The sequence below is a fragment of the Poromitra crassiceps genome (assembly GCF_964638095.1).
Source record: "Poromitra crassiceps genome assembly, chromosome: 4".
Taxonomy (NCBI): domain Eukaryota; kingdom Metazoa; phylum Chordata; class Actinopteri; order Beryciformes; family Melamphaidae; genus Poromitra; species Poromitra crassiceps.
This window is the reverse complement of record NC_139626.1, coordinates 19218417-19241677: the sequence shown is the minus strand read 5'-3', so window position 1 is coordinate 19241677 and position 23261 is coordinate 19218417. Positions and strand designations below refer to the sequence as shown.

Below are 23261 nucleotides of genomic sequence, written 5' to 3'. Positions count from 1 at the left end.
GTATGGTCTCTCCTGATTCTAAATATAGCTGAATCACTTGGTTTGACCAAGTAAAACTATTATTTTTTAAGTATTTTATGGAACGTCTGTAGAAAAAAGACTGGGAATTAAATTTCTAGAGCAAAAGAGAATGTGAGATAACATGATCAGGATGTTTTAACCAGGCTAATACATACAGTAGGTACATTATACTCATACTGTATACATGTCTTTCATTTGCCCACATGATATTTATTTGTAGGCGAGGCCAAATTGAGATGGTGCCAAATTCACTAACACTTCACAACACAAACTCCTCCAAATGATTAAACAGGACCCTTTGAAGGGCGGTGTGAAGCCTTTAGACAGCTAATACTTGATTTGGATGAATATAGGATGGAACTTGTATTCCTTATCTTCCTGTCCTTCAGATGTGGCAACAAGACCTAAAGGAGAGATGGTTCCTCATGAACAGCAGATCAAGTTCTTCGGAAAGGTCTGAGCTAATAGTTATTTTTTTTACTTCAATTCTTGTGTGTCATTTGGGTATGGCAAGGTGCATGTAACCCTACACTGTGTCTGTCCAATTTAACCCATAGGTTGTCTTACCATTGGTGGATCAGTACTTCAAAAACCACCGGCACTACTTCCTGTCCACAGCTATCCGTCCAATCAGCAGTGGTGGCCACGCCTCCAACAAAGAGAAGGAGATGGTGACCAGGTGAGGTTACTGACACCAATGTACAGATGAAATGATATTGTCTTATAGAGTTTGTCTAGCAGTATATTTAACTTACACATGCAGTAACTGTAGTGTGCTGTTTGGATGTCTATTTGGCTGGGAACTTGGAGTGCATGGTGCTTATAAACATCAATATCATTATACCAATTTTGTGACTCTCTATACCTTTCCCATGATGGCAAGTGACATTACATTATAGTTCTTTAGTTATATTTCACACAGGCTCCATATTTGAAAATATGGGGATCCCATGGGGATTTTTGGACTGATGGCTAGCTAGATATGACTGAAGTTCATTCAGTTGATGTTTAATTGCAGACAAACAGCATGAGTCATTCATTGTCAGTGGCAGGCTGTATAACAATGTGAAACCAAGGATTAGAGACATAGACACACCCCCATGTTGTTTGGGAGTGAATCCTATTCACAAATTCTGTCTCTTTTAGGCCATAAGCACTGCATGTGAATCCTCAAATTGAATGGTTTCCCCCTTTTAACCTTGTGCGAACCTCATCTGATATTTTTGCTGCTTGATTAAACATGGATAAAGTGACAAATCCTGAGATCAACATCATGTTATGTTGGAGAATATTGCGTTGCTCATGGCCTATAGAGACAGTCCGCATGTCTGGGAATGCCCATACAGGCTCTAGGAACGCCCACAATAGACGCTGGGTTAGCCTGGGGGCGGGGTCAGGGTGGGGTAAATTCCCCCGTTCTATCCATTCAGCAAAGTTAGAATTTAGCTGATAGCCCAGCCCAGGCAGACACGATCGGGGATTTAACCACCGCAGTAAACGCACATCTGAGCAGACGTCTTGTGTTCTGCTCTAGAACCCCCAAACATGTAGTTTAAAGCCGCAGCACCGTCTTTTGGTGAGTCAGCCCATGAGATATATAGGCGGTTTTACCCCACTCGCGCGCCAGCCGTTTAACATTTTGTGGGCGTTCACAGACATGCGGACTGTCTCTATATGTACATGTGTATGTATCACTTCTCAGAAAGGGTTTCACGCTGCTCTCCCTGCGGTTTTGTAACCAAGCCTCAACAGCTCAGTCGTCACACTGTGCTGGCATTCTGTGTCTCTCACTGTTCCTCTCTCTCTCTCACTCTCTCTCTCTCACTGTTCCTCTCTCTCTCTCTCTCTCTCTCTCTCTCTCTCTCTCACTGTTCCTCTCTCTCTCTCTCTTGCAAGTTGCCTTATTTGATTGTCTCACTTCTCTCTTTTTTATCCTTTTTCTGCTTCCCTCTGTACCTCCTCCTCTCTCCCCTTCATTTCACCTCTCCAGTCTTTTCTGCAAACTGGGAGTTCTTGTCAGACATAGGATATCCTTATTTGGTAAGGACCGTTTCTAGCCTGCTGCTCCCACTTCTTTCACCTAAGTTTGGCTTGAAATGGATGAGTGGCTGGTCAGAGAAAAAAGCCCTTGGTTTAATGAATGAGTGATGAATGTTGGTTGAAATCAGGTTGAAGTGGTTCCCAACATGCCAACCTGGGGGTCCTCCTGTCCTCTTAAACATCTGTCCGAGAGAGAGAGAGAGAGAGAGAGAGAGAGAGAGAGAGAGAGAGAGAGAGAGAGAGAGAGAGAGAGAGAGAGAGAGAGAGAGAGAGAGAGAGAGAGAGAGAGAGAGAGAGAGAGGGAAAATGTGGTACAAGAATAGCATACCATTAGATCATACTTAGACATGATTTTGCACACTTCATCATATCATCACAGAGGTGTGACAATAAAAGACGGGCTTGTCCGTTACGAGAGTTTTTTTTATCATAACGAACTGTCCTCTGAAGGCCTGAACTGAAATTAATATACAGTAAAATGAATGCAAGGTAGTCTGTTTACGACTTGTGAATGTGGATCCCCCGCTGGTAAAGCACTTGTAATCCTTCTTTTAAGATGCTGTAAACCTATGTTTTCTCTCAGGTCGTTACTAAAAATAGTCAAAATATATCCTTCTCATTGACTACGTTTACATGCTGCACACAATATTCTGGTTTTTGCCCTTCTTCCGAAAAATACAATATTCCGACTAAGCCGTTTTTACATGGCTCATGCAAATGAGTAATCCACTAATATTCCCGTTTGCATGCAGCCTCTCATACGCCGAATACTGTAACGTAGGCTAGTAAGCCTACTATTCTCCCTCCCTGATGTGTACACACATGGGAGGGAGATTGAGAGAGAGATACACTGTAGATGCAGATAGAAACAGGGGAGAGCGAGAGAGATACACTGTAGATGCAGATAGAAACAGGGGAGAGCGAGAGAGATACACTGTAGATGCAGATAGAAACAGGGGAGAGCGAGAGAGATACACTGCAGATGCAGATAGAAACAGGGGAGAGCGAGAGAGATACACTGTAGATGCAGATAGAAACAGGGGAGAGCGAGAGAGATACACTGTAGATGCAGATAGAAACAGGGGAGAGCGAGAGAGATACACTGTAGATGCAGATAGAAACAGGGGAGAGCGAGAGCGGGAACACAACAGTGCCGCATTTCATGCAATTTGGACATGCGCATATCGATACCAATATCGATATCTTACACACAACACAATACCAGCAAACAAGATTTGAAGGCTGTGTAGCGGTCTGAGAATCTAGTAGCTTTAAATGACCCCAGGTTTACTATTACAGTATTATGCAGCACACATACTGGAGCACACATACTGGAGTGAAGGTTTCACATGAAAACGTGGAAGCTGTAAGCATGACAGCTCTTGTTTGGTTTCATAGCAGATAGGGGTGTCACGATATTTCGTCGCACGATATATCGCGATATCGAAACGTCTCGATATGCGTATCGTCAGAAAAAAATGATATCGTAATGAATAATAATAATAATAATAATAATAATAAAATGAATAATAATAGAACAAATTTAGCAGAATCAACACGCATGAGTGAGGGGGTAGACTACTACTGGCATGGCAAAACAGCTCAAGGGGTACATAAGATTACATAAGTTTAGGGACCATTGAGCATGAGTTATTTAAGAAATAGATTGTATACGGTACTTTATTTTTCTTTCACCATGCAACAAACATTTAGTTTGTGACAGTGTGACACATTCTATTGCAAGAGAAGGATTATCTTCCATGTTGTTTTATAGTTATTATAATAACAATTTCCAAAAACAGCATTTGTTTTGTATTTTGTGTATTTCAAATGAAAGACTATTTTTCCAGTATTTTCCCAGGGCTCCCTTGAAAAAAGTTTTCGATTTCAACGGGACTCACATGGTTAAATAAATGATAAATAAATACATAAAAATTATTTACTTTTGTTAAAAAGAATATTGTTAAAATATTGTATCGTATCGTTATCGTGAACCCAATATCGTGTATCGTATCGTGAAATTAGTGTATCGTGACACCCCTAATAGCAGAGCATCCCTTGTCTTTGAACATGATGCTGTATTGTAGTGTCAAAGGAAAGAGATGATCTGCCTCATTTTCATTCACTAACGTACATATATCAGGGATGTGGTTTCTGAACAATTTTTAAAGTACGGTATTTAATTTCCCCTTCATTACTACTGTAATAGGAAAAGGGGACATTTCTGTGTGTTACTGTGTTCCTCATCACATCCGTGATAGACGTCATCCCTAAGTGTAGAATGGTTCCCCTCCATCATGTGATCCTGCCTCCATTCTGTTTTTCAGCTAACGATGCCACGTCCATAGTCAACTGCCTGCACATACTGGGACAGACCCTGGATGCCAAGTAAGTGATGAAATGAACTGTCAAATGTGTGTGTGTGTGTGTGTGTGTGTGTGTGTGTGTGTGTGTGTGTGTGTGTGTGTGTGCGTGTGCGTGTGCGTGTGCGTGTGTTTTGTGTTTGTGAGTTAGGGCTGGGCAATACAGCCCAAACATGTATCAATATAAAGTATTTCATATCAGTCGATATCGATAATTATATCAATAATTATTGATCATTTTTAATGACCACAAGATTTGTATGCCTCCGCCGGCGATAGCCAAGTCGGAGGCATAATGGTTTCAGGTTGTCCGTCCGTCCATCCATCCATCCATCCATCCATCCATCCGTATGTAACCCAATGAATGTGAGTCCTCGTGAGTCCCAAGTGGTGGCGAGTAAGTTGGTTAAACTCACTCCCCCAGTATAAAGGCACGTTAATCAGCTCCAACAAGGGAGCTCTCTTGGTATAGTGGTTAGCGTGTGCGCTTTGGAAGCCAGAGGTCGGCGGTTCGAATCCACGCCTGGGCAAGCCCTTAACATGGGTTGCTGCATTTACCATCAACACAACGCCGTTAGAATGGTGCTGTGACCCGGATGCCCAGTGGGTGTGGAGTGAGTTTAGGGGGGGAGTGTAACCGAATGAATGTGAGTCCCAAGTGGTAGCGAGTAAGTTGGTTAAACTCACTCCCCCAGTATAAAGCCCATTAATCAGCTCTGCCAAGGGAGCTAGCTCTCTCGGTGTAGTGGTTAGTGTGTGCGCCTTGGAAGCCAGAGGTCGGCGGTTCGAAACCCCCCCTAGGCAAGCCCTTAACATGGGTTGCTGCAATTACAATCAACACAACGCCGTTACACGTACGTCCGTCCGATGTTCGTTAACGTGATATCTCGCCTTCACGGAATGTTGTCAAATTTAGCTCAAACGTCCACTTGGACTCAAGGATGAACTGATTACATCTTGGTGGTCAAAGGTCAAAGTTCAACGTCACTGTGACCTCACGAACGCCATTTTCTAGCTCGTTAACATGATATCTCATGAACATTGACGGAATTTCATCACATTTGGCTGAAACGTCTGCTGGGGAGCCTTGGCATGGAAAAGTTTGGGAACCCCTGCGTTATTGGGAACAAACATTGTGATTCGTTCTATACCAGGACGGTGATGAAGACCGGTCTTGAGTCGGTGAAGGCGGCGTTGCGGTCCTTCTTCGACAGCGCGGCAGAGGATCTGGAGAAAACTCAGGACAACCTGAAGCTGGGCCAGTTCACCCACAGCAGAAGCCAGCCGCGAGGCGTCACACAGATCATCAACTACACCACCTTCGCCCTCCTGCCTGTCCTCTCCTCTCTGTTCGAACACATCGGAGAGAACCTGTTCGGGGAAGACCTTATATGTAAGTATTGACGATGACCGTCAGGTTTCATGTCTGCTACATGTGGTTGAATTTTGAAGATTAAGGCGACGTAATGGGGGATGGGGTCCGATCAGTATTTGTTTATCTGTACACACGGCCTGTGATACTTGGCAACTGTTTGGCAACTCCCTCTCGTTTTAGAGAATGATGGTGTGCCTTAACTTCTTGACCTTAAGTTACCACTATTAGACTTTTCAGATGCCATTTTGATTCTGGTGGGAGATTTCAATCTGATAATTGATTCTTCCAAACCAGACTCCTCCTTGCGGAAACCTGCATCTTCCTGCTTTTCTAAAAGAATGAAATATTATGGATGTGTGGCGCCTGTCCTTCCCCCAAGGACTACAATTCTCTGCTCATTATTTTTCATATTCACCTATGCCTATAGATTTCTTTGTCTCTTCTGTTCTTTTACAACATATCTCAGAGGCAACCATACTTCCCATACTTCTTTCTGATCACTCCCCTATTATTCTTTCTATTAAAAACTTTGCAATTCAATACTAACAATTTACAAAAGATTTTTCATTAATTCACATCACCAAAAGTGTATGGTAGGTTTAAGAGTTTTTAATTCATAACACTATGTGATAATATTTGGGATGTACTTGTTTGTACATGTACAGTATCCCCATGTGCCTATGCACTGTACACATTTTTCTTATTTATTTTGAGTTTAATTAATAAATAATACATTATAATATTGGTGATCTAGTAAGGGGAGCTTATTCTACTGTTGACTTCACTGTAAGATGTCGAGGGGAGGGAGAGGAGAAGGGATTGAGGAACAGAATGTAGGGAAACAGTGGATGGATAAATCCAGAAGGAGGAGGTAATGCAACATAAAGGATGCCAACTGCCATAAAACACCACAGAAGAAGAAAAAGAAGAAGACTTCAGTGCAAGTCTTTCTAGATATGAGAGTCAGATAGATGCCTGAATTGTATAAAATATCAAATGTATTTGGTTGACTCTCCTCCTCCAGTGGATGATGTCCAGGTTTCCTGCTACAGAATCCTCAAAAGCCTCTTCTCCCTGGGAACCAGCAAGAGCATCTATGTAGAGAGGTACAGTACACCCTACATGTATATATCTATTGACAAACTAAGGGACACTTAAACCTAAATGTAAAGAAATAGTCCCAAATTGTAGCAAAAGTACCAGTAGTCCTGTGTGAGTGTAAAGAAATGCTATGCCATTCCATAGCCTTGCAGAGAGACAATAGATCAAAATGATGGACTCTGTGATTTCACCTTGCCTTGATGATAAATTAAATAACTTATTAGTTATTAGCCTATGACAACGCTGAATAAGGCCTTTTGGCTGAAACGTCCGTTGTTGCTGCTGTCTGTCCCAGGTGACATATTCAACTTTTGAAAGGGCATTTGGTGTGCTGGCCTGTTCTCTTTTTTAATTACCGTAATCTATTTTGGCCCTGCACCTAAGTTTTCTCGTTGGATTGAGTGTGCTTTTGCTATTGGTGAGTCTGCAGAGTTATTATATTCTCACAGATGCTTTAGCAACACAAATTATCCTGTCCGGCCAATATTTGAAGTTGACTTCAGATGTGTATGGATGTGTGTTTGGAAGTGTGAGGTGCGTTTATGCCTTTTGTCTCTCCTCTCCTCTCCTCTCCTCTAGACAGCGTCCAGCGCTAGGAGAGTGTTTAGCTGCCTTCTCAGCAGCCTTCCCTGTTGCTTTCCTGGAGCCTCATCTCAACAAGTTCAACAGCTTCTCCATCTACAACAGCAAAGGAGCTAAAGACCGGGCCGGTACTGATGAATATCATGTTGTGCATTGAGAAACATCACACATGTTTGTGAAAAGAGCATTAGCTAGCTTGTAGCTAGTCTCGCAGTAGCCAACCGTAGATACAGCTACGTCTGGAGCACAACTCTTGAAAACTGATACAATCTGAACCATTGATGTTCTATGAAAAAGTACATGTGCATGTGCTGTATCAACGCACGGCATCATTTGCGCCAAAGAACTTAAATTGATATTTAAGTTTAACTTTATTTTTTTGTGTTCTGTTTTGTCATTTAGTATTATGATTGGTCTGTTATGTAATGTGTATTGTTGTCTTGGACCCCAGGAAGACTAGCGGTCGTCTAGGCGTCAGCTAATGGGGATTCTTTTAAATAAATAAATAAAAAATAAATGCGAAATAAATTTAGTGATGTCCAGGGGCCCTATTCTCCCACAGGCCTTCGGCGCAAAAACTGGCCTTACACGCAAAAAAACGTGCCTTGAGCCTGCCTCGGGAAGATATCAACATGGCTTTAGGCCGCCAAATGCACTTTAGGCGGAATGGGCGTGGCGCAGTCCCAGAATGGGCGAGAATGGGCGTTTCGGCCTTAAATACCGGCCTAATGATATCTTCCCACCTGGCGTAAATTTAGCGCTTTGCGCTTTTGAAAACCAGGCCTATTCAGTGCGCTGGTTGCGCGGAGCGCTCCTCTGCCCTTTCCTCTGTCCCTTCTCTCTGTGTCACTCCCTCTCTCTTACTCATCAGTCTGACAGGCACAATACGGACTGCTTGAAAAAAAGTTCGCCGGTTCTCTCTCTCAGAAAAAATAAGTTGTTCTACGTACATATTTTAACAACATGACAGTTTTTTCTAACATGACAGTTTTGAGCCCGTGACATTCAGATGCTATTGCATCATCCTACCTGTGCAGTGAAGGAACGAGATCATTATGAGCAAACATTCACTGCCTGCCTTCCCTGCAACAGCCAGACATGTGAAATCTCCCAGCATGCATTGGGATAATCCATTTCGATAATAAATCGCATCGAAATTAGCCTAAATAGATAGAAAGGTACATTGAAATAGATCTAAATAATGTGTAATGTTCCCACAACATGCTCTTGTAGAACATTTCAATATTGGACAAAATAAAATCGCGAAATCCAAACACAACCCTATGTGAAACATATATGTCATCCTGGGCCTATATATATCCCTCGTCGATTTAACGTGAGTTAGATAAGTGACAGTATAACGTGGTTCTACTGTCATGTGCTATACTGTGATGTCTGCTCCAATAAATTGGCCCTACTTCACATTTAGTTTTACAATAAAAACTCATTTCTGCAATGACTTTACATAATGTAGGCTATATTTATGTGCATCATCCTACCTGTGCAGCAGGGGAGAGAAAACGATATCATTCTGGACAAACTTTCACCAATCTAATTAATCTCATCATGATAGGCTATATTTTTCTAGCTGATGCGTTTAGAACATTCTTTTCACTTTGATCTTGCTATAGTGTAGCGTATTTACATGCTTGCAGTAATTAAACTGCAGTTAGATTGGTTTGAGGATAATATGGAATAATAGCCTATATATGGAGACAGAGACAGAGGGGATAAAGGGGGGGGGGGATCAGAGCCCTCGGCTTTTCTGAAGCCGGACTGGATCGCTCCGTGGAATTGGAACTGAAAAGTGAAGCATGTGATTAATTTACTGCACTTACCCAATGAGCAGATAGTGCATAATTTTACGCTTAAAAGGTGTGGTTGTAATGCTTTAGGCTGCGTGTAGCGCCAACACCAAGATATCGAGTGGGCTGGTCCACGCCCACTGATCTGCGCTGGGCGCTCAGCGCAGTTTATAGGCTGATGCAACGATAGGGGCCCAGATCTTCGGTGTGTAAGTCAGAGGCCTTTTCTCCCCACTTCCCAGCTCTAGGTCTTCCAGGCCAGGTGGGGGAGGTTTGTGCGGTGATCCCATCCTTGGAGAAGTCTCTGGAGGAGATCATGGAGCTGTCAGAGTCTGGCATGAGATACACTCAGATGCCCCATGTCATGGAGGTAGGACACATGACAAATGTCAAAATAAGTGGATTTCTGGCACTGTAAAACCTCATAGTGCAATTAGTGAAATCAACTAATCTTTTAGTTGTTATTAACACAATGTATAGAGATGTTTTTATGAATTTCAACTTTGAAGTGCCAATTATGAGCCTCATGACTTATAATCACATGTTCACATCTTGTGACTTGAATGAACACCTCATAAAGTATTCATTAAACTGACCATTGTAAATTCTATGAAGAAACACTAGCCATTTCCACACATTAAGTCTGGACTATGCCCGGGAAAATCAGGTCCTGGTATTTCCCCGGAGTTGTCCTTCCAGACATGAGCAATCGTTGTTTCTAAAAATGAGGAAAAGGTCCGTGTTTTGGCTGAGTAGCGCGGGCGGCGGAAGGGCAGGTTATGGGGCATTACGTGACTCTTGCTGCAGAGAGAGAGAGAGAGGCAGCGGGGCTGTAATAGGCTACAAAGCAGCTCTGGATCAGGTGAATTATGAACTGGAAGATCAGAGCCTCAGCGCAACATCAGAGATATATTTCAGAAAGCAATTCACAACTCAACCCAACCCAATAGCCTAATGCAGTATCATCTCCTTGTTGAATTTTCAAACTGGCAGATGGAGGAAAATAAACGATTCAACTTTTTCTTGTGTACTCACCAATTTGGCTCTCTTCCAAATAATCCAGCCACGTAACTACATCCATGAAATTATTAAATAGCACGGGGAGATTAATGGTTTGTAAAAGTGCCATTTAAACGCTCACGGCATCATACGGAAAATAAGCTGGGAGCTGCTAAACTACAGCCGCTCTGCTAGCGACGTGGACCTTGTACTAGATGTTCCGTGCTCACGGGAACGCACTCATAGCGGATAATTGTTGCTAAACATGTAGGCCGACCTGGTAGTGTCTGGGAATGTTCAGGAATTCACTGCATGTTTAGAAATGGCTGCTGTTAGCTTATTAGCAGACTTCCCAGGATGGTTTGCATTTGGTTCAACTCTCCAGAAAATCGTTCTTGTTCTGGTTTGAATTAAGTTACAGGATGGAGGATGAAGTTCTGGTGCATGCGCAACTCGCAGTAAAACCTCCTCCTCACCAGTGAATTGAACTTCATTCAAGTAAACACTTCGAATGCATGACTATGACATTTGTCGATTGAACTTACTTATCACCACAGTCTTTTTCAGGTATCCATCTTTTTCTAGCCTGGTTGTTCTATATTTGGACATTATTTAATTCCACTATCAAGCTGCCTCTGAAAATCTCAATAAAGCACTGTGGCCTGGGAGGGTGATGGCTTCCTGATGTTTGAATCATGAATCATGACCCTTTCACTCTGTAGGTGGTTTTGCCGATGTTGTGCAGCTACATGTCTCACTGGTGGGAGCACGGCCCAGAGAGCAACCCAGACAGAGCTGACAGCTGCTGCACCTCCCTCACCTCTGAACACATGAACACTCTGCTGGGAAACATCCTGAAAATCATCTACAACAACCTTGGAATAGATGAGGGGGCCTGGATGAAAAGACTAGCTGGTAATCATTACAAGATCATAACTAGGGATGCACTGATACCAATAATGTCCTCATACTCGTTGATACTACTGATAGAACTGCACCCAATACCACCTTACGGCAATGTGATGTTAATCTGAAAACAGAAATAGGCTCACAGCCAATAATGCATTGCAGATAAGCTTGGCTGTTCACAAATAGTGTGTTTTGTGTGGAAAAAGTGCTGCCTGGAGTGAAATGGGAGTGGAATGAGGAGTAATTAATTTTTTTTTTATCATGATAACGTCCGACCATTGACTGTTAGTTAAGTCAGCTGGTTAGCTTTTTTTCGGGGACAGGTCACTAAAAAAACGGGGACTGTGCCCGAAAGTCTGGTCACGTTATGATTAACCCAACCATCATGCCAGTACATTCCTTTTTTCTTCTTTTCTTCACGGCAAAATCGAGACAAGCCTTCCTAGACTATTAGTTGTTCCTTCTCAGTGCTGAAGAACATAGACTGGTGATTGGGCGGGATGTCACATCCTTTTGCTGTTTTTCCTGATTGGCTGAGTAGGTGCATGTAAAGTTTTCAGTGTTGTATCCCTTCTGGAGATTGGATGAGGCCAGAAGACCTTGCCAAGGTGCAGAGTTTGGTGAAAAAGAAAATAAATTCACTGATTACATAATTTCTCCACCGGCACTTTCACTTTGTTAGGTTGCATTGAGTTACATGATGTATTCAACCTCCAGTCAAATTTAAAAAAATTGTATTGGAGTTAGAGTTTTTGTTGAGAAACGTGAAAAAATAAATACAGTTGTTTTAAGGAGAAATTTGTTGATGTTTTCGTTGCAATATCAAATAGATATTAGAGATTGTAATAATGAAGCATAATTGTCCGTTAAGCATTATGCTTAAAGGCATTTCGGGGGGGGGGGGGGGGGGGGGGGGACATGGGTCTATCGGTTGACCCCCTAATTAGGGATAGGCCAACTTTTTGAGAGATTTGCCTACGCCTATTTACCTATGATATACCGTAATTGTCTGGTGTCTACCCAGACAATTATATCACTTTTAAACAGTTACATTTCTGTATAAATCATTACAATATGCTCCTGTGAGGTGCGTTTAGCGGCGGCCAGGCGGGGGTGCAAAACTCGGTATAACATCTTGACACTTGCGCCTAGGACTGCTATCGTTAAGGCACACCAACAGGTGCGCGATATCCCCTATATCGCCTGTACCAAGATAGGGCCCATTGTCACTCACTGCATAAAACTAAAGACTAGATAAACTAAATTTGAATTCACTGTTCTGTCCTTCACTGTCAATCACTGCCTCTGCCCCTGCCCCCAAGTCTTCTCCCAGCCAATCATTAGCAAGGCCAAAGCTCAGCTGCTGAAGACCCACTTCCTGCCTCTGATGGAAAAACTCAAGAAAGTGAGTGTCATGATTTTATTTATTGTTGATTCTGATTTTGAAGGAACCATTTAAACGCTCCATATCCATTGTTGGTTAAATGTAAAATAAATAATTACCTGAAGTTGATCACTCAACGAATCTAAAATATATTTATCAGTTTGTCAGTTATAGTCAAATTATATCAAGAATAAGTGTCACGGCATGGATTTGATTCTACTTCTGGTTCAGATTTCCAATCTGAAGCTCTAAATTATGATGTGCAATCCTGATCAACAGTTAACAAATTAGATTTTAATTTTGATATTTGGCACTTAACCACCATGAAAACCAGAATATAAACTACTCAGCAAGATCAGCTGCAGCTGGCCAAGTTTGTAGCATTTGGATTTTTACTTCCATTCATTTGATTGAGGCCACGAAAATAGCCTGAAAACTTGACATTTAACATGATTGTGATTCTAATTTCAAATTCTGTTCCATATTGCCAGAAGGCAGCCGTTGTGCAGATGGATGAGGAAAATACCAAAGCAGCGGAGGGGAGGGGTGAGATGTCTGAGACAGAGCTGCTGATCCTGGACCAGTTCACTGTATTGATCAGGGACCTGTACGCCTTCTACCCTCTTCTGATACGATTCGTTGATTATAACAGGTAGAGTGCCCTCATTCGATGGCACCTTGCTTACACTATAACAAATATGACGTACAATAGGGATAGAGTTCCGATCCATTAAAAGTGTCATTCACTAACAACAAAAAGGATTCGGTAACACTTTAGAATAAGGGTCACTAACGATAGTTATTGCTTAATAAGCATTAATAATTAATGCTTAATAAGCACTTGAGGCAGGGCCTCAAGTTCTGGAACCACCTGGAAAATCCTGGAAACCACCTCACGCCCACACCCCAGGTCGGATTGGGCTGATGGCGGTGTGTTATGATCCAGGGAAGTTCATGGGCAGGTTAGTCTCGCTTGCCAGACTATAGATGTGGGGCCCTATTCTCCCACAAGCCTTCGGCGCTAAAACGGGCCTTAAACGCAAAAAAACGTGCCTTGCGCCTGTTTTGGGACGATATCAATATGGCTTTAGGCTGCCAAATGCGCTTTAGGCCGAATGGGCGTGGCGCAGTCCCAGAATGGGCCAAAGTGGGCGTGTCGGCGCTAACTACCGGCGTACTGCTATCTTCGCACCTGGCCTACATTTAGCGCTTTGCGCCTTTGAAAAGCAGGCCTATTCAGTCAAGGAGTGCTCTTCTGCCTCTCCCCTGTCACCCTTCTCTGTCTCTCTCTGAAACCAGGCCTATTCAGTGCGCCAGTGCTCTTCTGCCTCACCCTTCTCTCTCTCTCTCTGACTCCCTCGCTCAGACAGACACAACACATAGCAGCACCCAGCTTCCCATAGGAAATAGCAGTTGTAAGTTTACTGCCTGTGAATGTCCCTGTCCCAGCATGCAATTGGGTCCTCCATTTCGCTACTAAATAGCAACCAAATGAGCCGAAATAGATATAAAAGGTAGATCTAAAATAATGTGTAATGGTAAGACAACCTGCAATTGTAGAACATTTCAATATTGGACCAAATAAAACATCGAAATGAAACACCACCCTATGTGAAACATATATGTCCTCTTGAGCCTATATATACCCTGTGTGGATTTAACGTGATTTAGATAAGTGACAGCGGAACGCGCTACGGAACCCGCTTCTACTGTCATGTGCTATACTGTGATGTCCGCTCCAATAACTTGGTCCTACTTCACATTTAGTTTTACAATAAAAACACATTTATGCAATGACTTTACATAATGTAGGGTATATTTATGTGCATCATTCTACCTGTAGCAGGGGAGAGAAAACGATATCGTTCTGGACAAACTTTCACCAATATAAAATTAATCTCATCATATAGGGATAGGCTATATTTTTCTATCCAATGCATTTAGAACATTATTTTCACTTTGATCTTGCTATAGTGTAGCGTATTTACATGCTTGCAGTATTGAAACTGCAGTTAGATTGGTTTGAGAAGCATAATAATATGGAATAATAGCCTATAATGCAGACAGACAGACTGGATGAAGGGAGGGGGGGGGGGGGCAGAGCGTTTGGCTTTCCTCTGGTTTTGCGGGATCACTGGAATTGGAGCTAAAAAGGCAAGCGTGCGATTCGTTTATTGCAGTTATCCAATGAGCATGACGGTGCATAATTTTACGCTTAAAAGGCGTGGTTGTAATGGTTGAGGCTGCGTCTAGCGCCAGCACGACGATATCAAGTGCGCTGGTCCACGCCCACTGATTTGAGCTGTGCCAGGCGTTCGGCCTAGAAACAGCGCCGATGCAACGATAGGGACCGTGGTGTTGGAGGACCGGTAGGAGGTGCTCTACCCCTCTGGTCCGAATGGTCTGATGAATAACTTTTCTAGTTCAGACATGATTTTATGTCTGTCTATCATATCTGTCTAAAATACAGAGGCATCACCCTATCTTAAAAAATACTATAAAAAATACTATATTCTGTTTCCTCATTTTATTTATTGACAGGGCCAAATGGCTGAAAGAGCCCAACCCGGAGGCTGAAGAGCTATTCCGCATGGTGGCTGAGGTTTTCATCTTTTGGGCCAAGAGTCATGTAAGTACGGAAGCCCTTAAAGTAATTGTGGATGTTTGTCTTCCCCCCACCCCCATTTGTACTTAACCGATTTTTCCCCCCCGCTGCCCCAGTCGCTGCTCCACCCCCTCTGCCGATCTGCGGAGAGCCATAGACTAGCACCATGCTTCCTCTGACACATGCGCAGTTGCCAGCTGCTTCTTTTCACCTGACAGCAGGGCGCTTCACTGGCAGGACGTAGCACGTGGGAGGATCACGTTATTCCCACCAGTTCCCTTCTGCCCCGAAAAGGCGCCCCGACCATCCAGAGGAGCCGCTAGTGCAGCGACCAGGACACATACCCTCAATCCAGCTTCCCACCCACAGACACAGCCAATCGTGCCTGTATGGACGCCCGACCAAGCCGGAGGAAACACAGGGGTGCGAACCTGCGACCCTCTGCTGGAAAGCCATTAGAAGAAGAATAAAATATTGCTGTACCCCTGTTGGCGGATTTTTTCCGGTTTTTTGCACCAGATTCGTTCCAGACCCCTGAAAAGTGTTTTGGCAAATTTTGGAGGCGATCAGAACAATGGTGCGCCAACTCCGGCAGGACAAACAGACAGACAAACAGGCAGCTCTCCAAACTTGCCAAGTTCGACTACAGTATATATATCTAGGTAACTTATGAAATAATTCAGAGGTCTGTTCTTAAATGGAGAGGATCACACTAGCAAAGAATAGGCAAGCCCTACTTTGAAAAAAGGTGACATCAAATAGACACAGTAAGCTCAATACCAAAAATGTTCAGTATGTGCATTAAAAGTGTTTACTCTCCAAATCTTGAAAGACCACCACTAATCAGACACTGATCCAAAATCTGTTGCCGTCCGTTGGCGTGTATGTGTGTGTTGCATAGTAGCACAATGTCGCCTCACAGCTAGAAGGCCCTCGGTTCGATTATGAATCCTCCATTCAATGGAAAATAAATTTATAAAATGCCCCAATTCTTTAGGATTGAGTTGTACAATCTCTCCAAGCCAGCTTGCATACATTACCTGAAAAAGCCCATTTTTAATGGACAGCTTGCATACGTTACCTGAAAAAGCCAATTTTTAATGGACAGCTTGCACAGGTTACCTGAAAAAGCCTATTGTGACTACCACTGAAGTTGGTCCCCGGCCGCTGTACAGTAAGAAAGCTGCACACTGCTCCTTGGCTTGCCTGCCTCCCAGAGGAAGGATAAGCCTGGATGGGATAAATGCAGAGACTGTATTTCACTGGCCACCGTCAGCATGAGTGTGTTGTTTGTTGTCGTGCGACAAATAAAGCAGGGTTTGTCCGCCCAGTTCTTAGCCTATGACAGTATAGTGCTGAATACTGACCTACTGTATTGTCATCTTTCTGCAGAACTTCAAGAGGGAAGAGCAGAACTTTGTGGTGCAGAATGAAATCAACAACATGTCCTTCCTCATCACTGACACAAAGAAGTCTAAGGTATGATGGAGGAGGGAGGGATCAAATCAACATCAAGGCCAGCCCGTCCTCAAAAGGAAAACAACAACATTAGTTGTTTTTCAAGCGGGTTAAATCTGATGTATAAAATGATTTTTACAAATGTGAGCTTTTGCAGTCATCGAGTAAGTGCATGAGTGCAGTGCATACGCAAGAGTCGGGAGCTGTAACCAGGCAGTAGTGGCGACCTCTGGCGATGTTTAACATAAAGACGAGTACAAGTTTGTTATTGAAATAGCTCGCTGACAAGTAAGGGTGATGGGGTGGGATTGGGTGACTAGTAACTTCCTCCTCGTTCGCCTCCCAACGTGTGTTTGTTTGTTTGTGTGTGTGTGTGTGTGTGTGTGTGTGTGTGTGTGTTATTTTTATTGTTTATACAGTATTACTGTCTTTTATTTATTATGGTTTTATTGTCTGAAAAATATTTTGGAATTCTGTTTTTGAAATATTTTTGAGTAAACTTTACTATGATCCTCATTATAAATCTAGAAACCATAGGTTGCATTCAAAAAGTGTTTTCCTATTCACCTTATGTAGCCCCGCCCACTTGACCCATTGTGTCACGACTTCCTGTTCAAAACGCCAGCTGTTTTACCTGCTCCAACTAGTCTGACTCACCTGGTCAAACCTAGTTTGACTCACCTATGAGTCAGACTAGGTTTATGAGTAACAGGAAGTGTAAAGACAATCAGAACTTCCGATTGTGTTTACACTTCCTGTTAGTCTCTCCAGCCAGACTGTCTCGTCTACATAAGGTGATTTTTGTCATCATGAATATCAGTTGGAAAACCATTATGCCTCCTCCAGATGTGCTATAGAATTCCCCTTTCTTGATCACTGAGACATTGTTTGATTTAGCATGAAGTTGATTACCGTAAATGTGTTTAAAAAGAAGTATACTTTGATGTAACAAGCTACCTTTCCCATGTAGCTCATAGCTTAGCTTGCTACATTTAGCTGGGGATAGCTTCAATGTAGTAAAGCTTTATTTAATCTTGACTAGCTGGTAGCTTAGCTCACTACATTTTCCAAGTAGCTTGCCCAACACTGCGTGAGGCGTAGCACCTGCACGCAACTTTATGGATCCCTGTGAGTAAATTCAGTCATTGTATGTATGAGCATACTGTATATGAATAGGATACAGTGGAGGGGGAAATGTTCACAGAAATAGAATCTAGACAAAACAGAGATAATTGGTCATATTGTATCAACATACACAATCAACAAATTCAAGTAGAATGAAAAGTATAGAAAAAAGTATGGTTGTATGATCACACACATTTTGTGAATGATGCCCAATGAGACAGATTATGTCTACGCATACACACCAAAAATATGACTACTATGCCATTATGCCACTTGTGTGCATTTCTTGTTGTGTGATCTTGATCTTGGCCTCAGGGAGCTGTTTTGGACCAGGAGAGAAAGAAGATGAAGAGGAAAGGAGATCGATACTCCATGCAGACCAGCTTGATTGTTGCCACGTTAAAGAGGCTGCTGCCTGTCGGACTCAACATTTGTGCTCCCGGAGATCAAGAGCTCATCGCATTGGCCAAGAACCGCTTCACACAGGTAGGAAAACATTGCCAATTTAACTAGTAGATTAGCAATCATTCTCTCAATTGCCTGAGGTAGTAAACGCAGTCAGTAAACTAAATCCAGAGTAAATTAAAGGGAAAATATGTAATCTCGTTACTGTACTGTCATAAAATGACTATACAGTATATGTTATCACAGATTTAGGAAACATACACAAGTTGAAATACTGGCTTCTCTGTTAATAATGCTACAGCCAGTATTTTCTCCATTGAAATTTCCCTGATGGTGTGGAAGGTCTGTTTTTGTTTTATATCCGGGTTGCCAAATATGCATGCAAACACAGCGTGCTGTATACCGTCCATGGGTCTGTTGGCAAACTTAAACTAACCTTATGCCATTACACATAACCACAAATATGAACCAAACTGGTCCTAAAAAAGTGAAACGCAGTGACACAATTTGAGACCCTTATTGGTATTTCACTCGCTACTGTACATGCGTACAGCAAGTGAACGGCAGGCCGTGGTTAGCGCTGGTCAGTCTGAGCCTATGCTTTGTCATGCTCCTTCATAGTTCTTACCCGCTTATAGAGCTAGGTCTTCGGTCTGTGCTCAGGGGCCGGAGAGTGGGAACTTTCAAGCCGACTGATCTACTGGGCTACCGGGAGTTGTTGTTGAGTCCTGTCTTCCATGTTACCATAACCATTATCTGCCATAATTTGTCAACAGAAGGACACAGAGGATGAAGTTCGGGAGATCATCAGGAATAATCTGCATTTACAAGGGAAGGTAGGAATACTTAAACGTGATTCGATAGTGTCAAGGTAAGTTAGTTTTCTCAGTCAGCTCTTCCGTCTATGCATGCGTTTAACATCAGCATGCACCCAGCTTTATTCACTATAGCCGTTCAGTAGCCTACATTCTGTATAGCAGATCTAAATGAGTGCATTCACTCTTTGTGAACAGACACAATTTTGATGATATATTGACAAAATGTGTATGATTCCGGATTTCTGGAGGGAGTGAAATTAATGTGTGATGTTAAACGTGTGTGTGTGTGTGTGTGTGTGTGTGTGTGTGTGTGTGTGTGTGTGTGTGTGTGTGTGTGTGTGTGTGTGTGTGTGTGTATGTGGGCGTGGGCGTATGTGTGTGTGTCTGTGTGCGCGCGCGTGTGTGCACAGACGTGTGCAGATGTACTGTGCTCATGTTCATTTGTGCTGTGTCTTCCACAGTTGGAGGATCCAGCTATCCGGTGGCAGATGGCTCTGTACAGGGACCTGCCAAATCGCACTGAGGACACCTCTGATCCAGAGAAGACCGTGGAGAGAGTCCTGGACATTGCTCATGTCCTCTTCCACCTAGACCAGGTGTGTGTGTGTGTGTGTGTGTGTGTGTGTGTGTGTGTGTGTGTGTGTGTGTGTGTGTGTGTGTGTGTGTGTGTGTGTGTGTGTGTGTGACTCTACCTTGGGGTTATATAGGGGGCTCCACCCCTTTGCCCAGAGGCGGAGGGCCAGCCGCAGTACATGGCACTGGCATAGAGATAAAGTACCGTAAAACTTAAATTAAAAGCCGAGTCCCAAATTGTCGCAGGGCCCATATAGACGCGGGGTCTGGCTACATGTTTTGGTAAATAAACGCGGGTCTCAATTTGAAGCTGTTTTTTGTTTTTTCTTCTTTTGAGACGTCACATTTGCTAAGCGATATTGCGACCCTTGATTCATAGCATGCAGGGACGTCACCTTAGTCTCCCGCAAAATGATCAGGATGAAGGCTAAAGAAATATACGCCTCGGTGAGTGACAGCAGGGACGGGGAAGATGTTGCTGCTAGCGCTGGCTGGCTTGATAGATTCTTCCACCGCAACAATTTTTCTGTCACAAGACATGCACAGAAAGACGCCAGGCACTTCACCAAGAAGCTGGTGAATTTGGTCACATTTTCAACACGGGTGATTGAGACAAAGGAGATACAGGAGAAGGACATCATAGCCATGGATGTAATCTCTCGAGACAGACTTTCGACTTGCATCGAAAATCTGTTGGCAAGCTCCGTGAAAAGCTGTGCAACAGCGCTCGCAGGGTGCAGGCTTGCAGGGTGCAGGCTCGCATGCTGCGCTACCCGATCAAAATGGAGTGAACGTGACCGGTGTGTAGTCAAAACTTACCATTTTCAGCACCATTTACTTGCTACTAGCAACAAGCTAGCGATGTTGTTGTTGTTTGTTGCGGATTTGAGAGGGACATGCAGGGAGAGGAAAGGAAATCCATAAATGGTCATAGCCGGTCGGTTGGAGCCAATGGCAGAGCTTGCAGGGAGCGGAAAGGGATTTTCTTCCACTGCCGGCGGAGCCCCTCGAGTTCCTGTTGCACAGCATTGAAACGAGGCTGCCCCCAGAGGTTAGAGAAAAAAAATCTATATACAGTATATATATTTTTAAATATATATTTTTAAGCAATGGGTTCCCAGATTGCCACGGATTAAACTGTGGTGTTGTTTGACATGGTCGGCTCAACTACAGTAAATGTGAGAGGTGCGTAATTACAGCGCGGCTGAGTGATGCGCTCTTTAAAGTCGAAATTCGGAAACCAGCAACAAATTTTTTTATGAGCTTTTTCTATTTGTTTCTGTTGATTTTTTCCAACAAGATTTTTGGTCCCAAATTCCTGCATGTCCCATATAGACATGGGGTCTGGCTAAATATTTTGGTAAAAACACCCGGGCTATTAATTTAAGTTTTACAGTAGTACTTTTGGTTGCCAAGCAGAGCTTGACTCCCCATACTGTAGTGAGGTATCAATGAATCCTTGTGATATAAAACCACGACAGCTCTTGGTTTAGCACTGAGCTGATCCATCAAAAACATCTGCTCTGGCATAAAGCGATGACCTCCAAGAACACCTGTAACTGGCAATCCTTCAGGGAAATAAGGAACAAATGCACCCAGTCGGTCAGGAAAGCAAATTCTGGATTTAGCCTCCCAGAATCTCTGAGCCTTGTGCACTGTCATCTCAAAAATTCACCCTCTGACATTTTATTATACATCTGGATTGCTGAGCCAAGCTTGATACACTTTCTTCCTATCTCCAGTGTCACACTCTGTGTAGGCTACAGGCAGTGATTTGATGCACTGTGTCATTGGCTGTTGTGCTCTCTCGTCGGCATTTTAAGTAACCTGCATTGTTTAGATAGTTTGATACTCAATAGTGAAGCTTTTGAGTTTTCATCTAAAGCTGTTGCCATGGTACTGCATTATTCGCCATGGAACAGGAAGCTGTTTTTGAGGTGGTAGGGATGCTTGAAAACACACAAAACTTGGCACACGCATCAAAACGCCTGAAGATCTTTATCTGATATGAGTCTTCAGCTTGGGTGTGGCAAGATGGCTCAATAGCTCCTCACCGCGGCTGCGGCACACCCCGACATGCACGAAGGTGCGAGGGCCCGGTCATCGCTGCTTATAGCTTTAAAGGTCCATTCCGTAACTTCTAACTCTTACTGACACTGGTGGCTGTTAGAGTAAGTGCACGCAGCATGTGCTTGAGCTGGCGTGCGTGCACCATACCCGCACGCGCCCAGCAGCTGCCTGGCTAAAACAATGACAGCAGAGGAGAGGTGTTGGTTGCTTTGTAATGTTAGCTGATAAAAGTCACTTGAAAACGGCAACCTGGACAATTTATCGGCCAGATCAGTCTCGAGACAGCCGGGAAGGTTATTGTGGCATGTTTGGTCGTGTTTTGGCTTCCGTTGGCTGTGGGGAAGTGGATACTAACGTTAACATGAGCCAGGAGCTAACTGCCTGCTCCCCCTATTATTATACAGTCTAATGCCTGGGGCTGATGTGCGCTGAACGCGACCAAACGGAACAGGCAATGTTCCATAAGCATAACGATAGTAACGTTAGGCATATTTACGACTGTTACATTATCCACACAAGACGGTAACGTTATTAGTCGAGCTTCTGGGTGTTAATTGATTATCTATATTAGTTAGCCGTGTTAGCAAGCAAGCTAATGTTATAGGCATATTTGCGACTGTTGCATTATCCACACAAGACTGTAGTGTTATTAGCGGAGCTTCTGGGTGGTAAATCCATTAGCTATAGCCACGTTAGCAAGCAGCTAACGTTATCTATAACCGGCCAAAACCACAATATCACAGCAGCTAATAATACAACAAGCTAACGTAAGGTTCCTCCATGAACCGAAAACACAGCCCGACTAGTTTCTCCCCGACATCGGTCACATTGCTGCCGTTTGGCCAGACGGGCTTCACTAGATAAATATTTATTTATTTTTCTTTGTGGACTTTTTACTGGACTCTGTGTTGTTGGTTGTTTGCTGACATTCATTGACTGCATTAGCTACAGTAGCTAACGTAACATTAGCCTGTGTTAGCCTTCTTCTTCGTTGGTGTATTTACTGGCTGAAGTGCTGAGAGGCAGGCTCGTGAACGCGCAGAATCCGCCAGATTTTCGGGCAAATCTCTACCCGTGAGGAGCAGAAGGCTGCAGGCATACATTGGAATGGCTGAACGCTCATTTATTTAAGTTACATTATGGAGCATTCACTCATTGATAATAAAAAACAATTTGTGAACATTTATTTCTTCCCAAATCTTACTTAATGGGCCTTTAATAATTTGTCCTAGAAAAGTCCTTGAAATTTCTCATTAGAAAAGAGTGGGAACCCTGGGTAGACTGCTTCAATAAGCATTTTGTTAGGGCTGGTCATGCCTTTGTAGCTGCCAAGTCCACTCCTACAGTCAGCCCTGCTGACTCAGTTTCAAGCACTGGTCCTCTCCCCCTAAGCAATCTCCACTTCTCCTTCCAGCCAGTGCAGGAGAATGAGGTACTTGGGGATCTGTTCAAACTGGATCTTTATAAATGAGCTGTGCTGGATGTCCTTGACCCCTTCTTTCTGAAGTTAGTGGCTCATATTATCTCAGCTCCCATCACCTGTCTGTTCAACCTTTCCCTATGAATTCCCCCAGGACTGGAAATCTGCTGCTGTCGTCCCATTCTTCAAGGGAGGCGACAAGGTAGAC

General features: G+C 43.3%; 1 protein-coding gene across 1 annotated transcript in view; it reads left to right on the top strand.

Annotated features, from left to right (window-relative positions):
• The window catches only part of ryr2a (ryanodine receptor 2a (cardiac)), a gene marked incomplete at both ends in the record, with an annotated part of 216432 nt that overhangs the window by 133802 nt on the left and 59369 nt on the right, over positions 1-23261 (top strand). Inside the window, 16 exons of the mRNA XM_083635808.1 lie at positions 411-475; positions 579-700; positions 2012-2061; positions 4389-4449; positions 5579-5817; positions 6824-6905; positions 7480-7610; positions 9530-9657; positions 11009-11201; positions 12518-12600; positions 13071-13231; positions 15121-15208; positions 16577-16663; positions 18083-18253; positions 18949-19008; positions 19452-19622. Of these exons, the coding sequence (XP_083491934.1) occupies positions 411-475; positions 579-700; positions 2012-2061; positions 4389-4449; positions 5579-5817; positions 6824-6905; positions 7480-7610; positions 9530-9657; positions 11009-11201; positions 12518-12600; positions 13071-13231; positions 15121-15208; positions 16577-16663; positions 18083-18253; positions 18949-19008; positions 19452-19622 (1892 nt within the window). The remainder of the gene's footprint in view (positions 1-410; positions 476-578; positions 701-2011; positions 2062-4388; positions 4450-5578; positions 5818-6823; positions 6906-7479; positions 7611-9529; positions 9658-11008; positions 11202-12517; positions 12601-13070; positions 13232-15120; positions 15209-16576; positions 16664-18082; positions 18254-18948; positions 19009-19451; positions 19623-23261) is intronic.